The 7500-nt window shown below is 33.9% G+C and overlaps 1 protein-coding gene and 1 long non-coding RNA gene across 3 annotated transcripts in view; both read left to right on the plus strand.

Annotated features, from left to right (window-relative positions):
* Positions 1-220, plus strand: part of LOC309506550 — a 1120-nt gene extending 900 nt beyond the window's left edge. The window contains exon 2 of the long non-coding RNA XR_014208860.1: positions 1-220. This exon is cut by the window's left edge and continues 66 nt beyond it. This is a non-coding gene — a long non-coding RNA (uncharacterized lncRNA).
* clpb (ClpB family mitochondrial disaggregase) overlaps positions 1-7500 on the plus strand; it is a 44097-nt gene that overhangs the window by 28370 nt on the left and 8227 nt on the right. For both annotated transcript variants that reach the window (XM_082180031.1, XM_082180030.1), the window contains exons 8-11: positions 3399-3476; positions 4945-5000; positions 5090-5134; positions 6441-6602. In XM_082180031.1, coding sequence (XP_082036157.1) covers positions 3399-3476; positions 4945-5000; positions 5090-5134; positions 6441-6602 — 341 coding nt within the window. The remainder of the gene's footprint in view (positions 1-3398; positions 3477-4944; positions 5001-5089; positions 5135-6440; positions 6603-7500) is intronic.

Below are 7500 nucleotides of genomic sequence, written 5' to 3' on the forward strand. Positions count from 1 at the left end.
TAAATGTTATTTATAATGAATGTCACTATATATTATTTTTGTTTATAATTATATTTTTCAGTCTTGTTCTATATACTGTTAAATTGAATGAATTTATAATGTTTATAAATATTTCATTTTATTAAATGGTAAAAAAAAGAAGAAATCTGAATGTAATAATAAAGCAACTTTATTCATCAATGCATCCGATCGGTATTAGTTTTCTCTTAAGAATGCAGATTTTTTTTTTAAAACATAGGTTATATATTTTACACTTATGCCTGTATTATGAAAATATCCCAAGCTGGGAGTTGAACATGAGCGCTGTATGTTCAGAGGGCTGTGGCTGTGGCATAATTATATTTAAACCAGATTTGTATATTTTCTGTGTGTTGTTTTTTGTGCATGATGTCACACTGCTCTAGGTGGTTGCTAGGGTGTTGCTATGCAGTTGCTAAGGTGTGTATAGAGGACTGTGAGTTCCCCAGAGCTCGCTGGGTTCTGATCTGGTTCTGACAGGGTTTTGATAGGTGATTTCTCAGATCTCTGAGAGAGAGAGAGACAGCGGAGGAAATAGTGAGCCGAATCTCTGCCTCTGATTTGATAAATGGACAGTTATTGCTGTGGCAAATTGTCCCGAAAGCAATTGGATCCCATCAGCACTGTGATAAAACCAGCGTTATTGATCTGTGAGAGCTGATATAGTGCATACATCAGGCAGAGTCTCACACACACACACACACACACACACACACACACACACACACACACACACACACACACTGTATAATAGATCTGATGCACTTCAGCCTGTGTTAGTGTAGTGTCATTGAGAGTTATTGTTAATATTTAAGTTTATGTTCACTTTAATATCAGTTGAAGTTTTAGCAATTTTGTTGTGCGTTTAAAATTATTTATTTATAATTATTATTATTTATTAGTTGTAGTTATTTTAGCACTTCAACTTTTGCTTTGGCAACTGGATTACATCTTTTGCACTCAAGTAGTGCATTTCTTTTAATGGGTTTTAGATATTAACACATTAAATGGATCAAAAGTGACGGTAAAGACATTTATAATGTTACAGAAGATCCTATTTCAAATAAATGCTGTTCTTTTCATCAAAGAATCCTGAAAAATAACTGTTTTCGACATAATTAATAATCATAAATGTTTCTTGAGCATCAGATCCTCATATTAGAGTGATTTCTGAAGGATCATGTGACACTGAAGACTGGAGTAATGATGCTGAACATTCAGCTTTGATCACAGGAATAAATTACACTTTACTATATATTCACATAGAAAACAGATGATTTACATTAGAATAATATTTCACTGTTTTTACAGTATTTTTGATCAAATGCTGAGCAGAAGAGACTCTTTCAGAAATATTACATCTTAATTATTCCAAACTTTCGACTGGTGCAAATCCCAGCAAAAATATGAATATTATGATCTATATAGTTACTCAGGTTTTGGTTTTTATTCATCATCGATTAAACTACTAATGATTTTATAGATCATCTACAACTGTACTGAAATTACAACATGTTTAGTGTTTGTTTCCACACACACACACACACACACACACACACACACACACACACACACACACACACACACACACACACACACACACACACACACACAGTGAGCCTGTCGTAGATCTCGAGGCGGATGTGAAGTGACACAAAGGGCTGTGGTTCTGGCTGGTGCTCTCAGGGACTAAAGGCTATTGGTGGTGATTATCTTCACTAATGTCATTACGGGACACAGAGAGCATCACAGCACACGCGTGTTCTTTTGTTACACACGGGTACCGTCGTCCTCTTGCTCTGGTCTGGGTTTCATCAGTAAGACACTGGAGGCGCTGTCATACAGTGGTGGATTGACTATACTCACTGTAAAACACCAGCTCTAGTGTCTTACTCTATAGATATTACACATGTACAGGACACACATGTTGATTTTAGGAATCAGATTTAAGGAACTTAAATCTCTCTCTCTCTCTCTCTCTCTCTCTCTCTCTCTCTCTCTCTCTCTCTCTCTCTCTCTCTCTCTCTCTCTCTCTCTCTCTCTCTCTCTCTCTCTCTCTGTCATGTTTACTATTTCATCCAGGAATCATGAATGATTGTGTTCAGATTTCTAGTGGTTGAGTGTGTGTGTGTGTGTGTGTGTGTGTGTTGATTGGCTGATAATAAACTGGATTAAAAATGAGTTATCGCACGTTCACTCTCAAGGACGGAGTGTGTGTGTGTGTGTGTTGTGTGTTGTGTGTGTGTGTGTGTGTGTGTGTGTGTGTGTGTTTGACATCCTGATGCCTTTGAAATGTTCTGTCTCCTGAAGGACAGTGTGTGTGACACGTGACGAGACACTGTGTGTGTGTGTGTGTGTGTGTGTGTGTGTGTGTGTGTGTGTGTGTGTGTGTGTGTGTGTGTGTGTGTGTGTGTGTGTGTGTGTGTGTGTGTGTGTGTGTGTGTGTGTGTGTGTGTGTGTGTGTCATTTGTTATTAATCAGTAAGTAAACACTTTACAATGATAAAATTTTACAGTTTAATTGCACTTTATCTATTCGCGTCTTTTGATCACAATTTCAGCTCATATCTTTAATATCCATGTTCTCTAGATGAGTTTTGTCCTCCACTTCTGCAGCACTGACACACACCAAAACTTACAGCTTTATTCATATCTATATTCTGAAGGATTTTACTGAAGGTTTTGTTCATTACATCATATGATTGATTTTTAGATCATTCTATTCTTTAAAATGCGGTAAAAAAAAAAAAGTGTTTTTTCAGTCTGTGGGAACATTTCCTTCAATAAGTCGCTTTGGATTAATTTTCAGAATATATTCACAGCTGTACTGCATACAGGTATTTTGTAAATATAAGAACAATGTAAAAATGCAGGGTTAGGTTATAGCATTTATAACTAGCGCTATATATAAAACCATTATAAGTCTATGTGAAGTCCCCACTGAGATAGAAAGCGTATGTGCGGTTCGGGACAGAACTGGAGGATTGTCTTTTACACAGCTCAACACAAACATATTCCTGCTGTAATGACGTTTGACGATCACACACACACACACACACACATGTTCGCCGGTTGCCATGGTGAGTGTGTGTTATCGTGGCCGTCTCTGCTGGATCTATTCTAACCTGATTTAGTTGCTCCAGCGTTGCAGCAGCGTAATGAAATTAGTGTGTGTCTAATGGTGCAGAGAGACCCTGTCTCACTCTCTCTCTCCGTCATTCTGTCTTTCCTCAGTCTTTGTCTTTTTTCTTTTTTAGAAAGGCTTTGCTCTCTTCCAGATCTGCTCTCGTCCGGTGTGTCATTACTGTCTGTCTGTCTGTCTGTCTGTCTGTCTGTCTGTCTGTCTGTCCAGAGTTAATTATTGTCTGTTTTTCTCCTCAGCCATTAGGAGGAAGGAGAACGGCTGGTACGATGAAGAACATCCGCTCGTCTTCCTCTTCCTCGGCTCGTCCGGAATCGGTAACTTCTTCCTTTTCCGGGGAAAAATACGCTTTTTTTATATATATATATATATATTGAAGGGTGCTTTAGATAAAAGCATCTGCTTAAATGTTAAACTTTTTTATTTTTCATCCAGATGCAGTTTTGCTTTATAATAAACACAGAAAACCGAAACGCTACAGAAAACCAGTGTTTTTTTGTGTTTTCATGCGCTGGTCAGTTTTGTGGTCTCTTATGCTTACATAACATATCTTCTTTCAGACAGGTGTAAAGAACGTTTATTTTATTGCACTTTATCTATTTGCATCTGTAGATTACAATTTCAGTGCATATCTTAGAAAGCCGTGTTCTCAAGATGAGTTTTGTCCTCCACTTCAGCAGCACTGACACACACCAGAACTTACAGCTTTATTCATATCTATATTCTGAAGGATTTTACAGAGGGGTTTGTTCATAACATCATTTGCTTGATTTATATAACATTTTATTCCTTAAAACTTGGTAAAAATGTGTTGAGAATGGCTGGTATGATGAAGAACATCCGTGTCATCAGACATGATGAACATACACACGTTTAGTGTCTCTTTAAGGCCGAAACGCTACAGAAAACCAATGTTTTTTTGTTTTTTCATGCACTGGTCAGTTTTGTGGTCTCTTATGCTTCCATAACATATCTTCTTTCAGAATTTCTGAATGCATATCTTTAAAAGCCGTGTTCTCAAGATGAGTTTTGTCCTCCACTTCTGCAGCACTGACACACACCAGAACTTACAGCTTTATTCATATCTATATTCTGAAGGATTTTACAGAGGGGTTTGTTCATAACATCATTTGCTTGATTTATATAACAGTTTATTCCTTAAAACATGGTTAAAAATGTGGTTTTTTTCAGTCTGTTGACAGTATTTTCTGATTTATAGAGTGATAAAAAGAGAAATCCCTCAGTAAAAACCTTTGACTCTAACATGTCAACAAAATCAAACAAGTGTTTTGAACGTGGCTTTATCCAATGTTCAGATTAAAACTTTATTTATTTAAATATAACGTTTCAAAAACTTGCAATGTAAAACAAATCTTCCTAAAATCCTGTGATGAATCTACTGGGGAAAGTGTTTGTTTGGTGCGCTTTGATTGATGAAGAGATGTTTCCTCCTCTCGCCAGCGGCACGTCTGATCGCACACCATCAATATTCAACAAGTCCCTCCACTTACCATATATGCGTTTATTAAAATTCATAAGAGCGATATTTACTCTCATAGACTACATTACCCTGAGAGAGGAATAAAGGGAGGGAGAGATGATGGACGCCACAACACACCAGCAAAATAAACACATCTCTCTTTTCCCAATAGAAAGTAGAAATCTTGACGGAATCACGTCATAATTATGAGTCGAAACCTCTCTCACGTGATCATTGACACATGTTATTGTTTGATGAAATTAATTGCAAAGACGCAAATAAATGTGTGATGGCTGTTTGTGCAGGTAAAACCGAGCTGGCCAAGCAAGTGGCTCGATACATGCATAAAGACATTAAGAAGGTCAGTGGAGTCAGTAAATAAACCTTCATTGGGAATGATCGGCTGCACATGAAGGGCGAATAACAAGATCCTGTCGTTCTTTTCCTCAGGGTTTCATCCGTATGGACATGTCTGAGTTTCAGGAGAAGCATGAGGTGAGACTCACACAAACACAGACCCGTTTCATTGACTCTACTGTTTTAGGGTAGAATTCACAGTCAAACTCACAATATTCACAATCTCTGACTGAGTTTTGAAGGCTATTTGTGTTTGACCAGAAACAACACAAGTATGCCATGTGTAAATCACATGTGGACGTATCAAACCGAGTTTGAGATGTTATTATTCAGATTTTTATTTGTATTTGTATTTTAATTTGACATATTTATGATTTAACATTCTAGTAAGTGTTTTATTTGGATTTATTTATTAAATGTTTTTATTTTAATTGCCATTTTATGAATCTTTTTTTATTATCTTTTTTATTTGTGTTTTTATTTTAATTTGACATATTTGTGATTTAACTCTATTAGTAAGTTTTTTTAATTTGGATTAAAACATTTTATTTGAATTGGCCTTTTTATTAATTATTTTCTTATATGTGTTTTAATTTTAAAATGATTTATACATTTTAATTTTAAAATGTTATGATTTAATACATTTTTATTAACTATTTTATTTTTTAAATTTTTCCAAAAATTTAATTGTTTATTTTTATTTTGCATTTTTATGCTCAAGTTCACTTTATTTTCGGTTTTTGGTTCTTTTAATAAATGTTTGTATTAGAATTATTTATTTATTTTGATTTGGCATTTTTATGATTTAATACATTTTCAGTAACTGTTTTATTTGGGTTTATTTATTACAGTTGTTTATTTTAATTTAGCATTTTTATTATTTAGTCCTTTTTAGTAAGATTTTTATTTGTAATGTTTTTCCAGCATTTATTAATTTTGGATGTGTTTATTTGAATTAGAATTTAGCATTTTTATGATTCATTTAATATTTAGTAGGTGTTTTGGATTGTTTACAGTATTCTTTAAATGTGAATTGTCATGATGAAGTACCAAACCCTGATTTGCACTGATATCTACTGTAGGGGCTTGTGTCGTGTGGCGTCACTGATGCAGCATCATGTGCTTATTGTGTTATGAATTGCAGAATTACAGTAATATTGAGTGAAGTTGAGCTTGTGGTTTCTGGTTTAGGAGGATCTGATCTCTGCGCTTCTCTTCATAAGCCGTTTAGTCGTGCTGTTAGAACTGTGACCTTAGACTGAGTCTAAACGCACACAATTCAATCACACACACACTTATTGTATTGATAGAGGACTGTCACTGTCACTCAGTTTGGCCGGATGAAGAGTGTGTGTGTGTTTGATTGAATCATCGTGTCGATCTCCTCAGAGGTCAGATCTGGCCAGTTCTCATCTTCTTGGTCTTTTATGTGTGTTTCTCTCAGGTGGCGAAGTTCATTGGTTCTCCTCCAGGGTACGTGGGTCATGAAGAAGGTGGTCAGCTGACCAAACAGCTCAAACAGTGTCCGAACGCTGTGGTTCTGTTCGACGAGGTGGATAAAGCTCATCCAGACGTGCTGACCATCATGTTACAGCTCTTTGACGAGGTACAGACTCACAATCATCTGTGGGAAAAGGAGGAAGTCAAGTTCACAACACAGCTTTGCAGAAAATCACGATGTTAATGTTTATAATATCTTAATATCTTCATGGCTTATCGTCACATTTATCAGATTAGAGCTGGACGATAGTATAGTTACATTTTTATGATATTACAAGCAATTAAGCAGCTGAAATTTGCTATAAATATTATTACAATTATTTATTTAAATAATTTATTTTTAGTAAGGCTGTCTTTCTTTTTAAATTATTTATTGTAATTGTACATTTTAATGATAACATTTTTGTGAATGTTTTATTTTGATTGTTTATATAAAAAAAAAATTTATATGACATTTTTATTATGTTATTTTTATTGTTTTTATATTCAAATTATTAATTTTAATCTTACATTTTATGATTCATGAAATTTTTACTATGGCTTTTATTTTTATTGTTTTTATTTTTAAATTATTTATTTAAATGTTTAATTTTTATGATTCAATTTATTTGTATGGTTTTAATTGCAATTGTTTTTTAAAAATAATTTTATGATATCATTTTTAGTGAATGATTGATTGTTTATATTTTAAAATATTATTATTTTTATTGATTTTAATCAAATTATTTATTTTAATTTTATATGTATATTACTTTTATTGTTATTGTTTATATTAAAATAGTTTTAATGTGATATTTCACGGTTTATTTTACCAAGGTTATTATTTTAATTGTTTTTTATTTTAAAATTATTTTAAAATTTTCATTTTTATGATTTTTTTTTAATTAGTATTATTATTTATTTATTTTATTAGAGCTTAGAGCTGGGCGATAATATAGTTCACATTTTACGATGATGCAACCCATCAAGCAGCTGAGATTTACTACATACCATATGTCACTTTA

The sequence above is a fragment of the Leuciscus leuciscus genome (assembly GCF_965113295.1).
Source record: "Leuciscus leuciscus genome assembly, chromosome: 9".
Classification (NCBI taxonomy): Eukaryota; Metazoa; Chordata; class Actinopteri; order Cypriniformes; family Leuciscidae; genus Leuciscus; species Leuciscus leuciscus.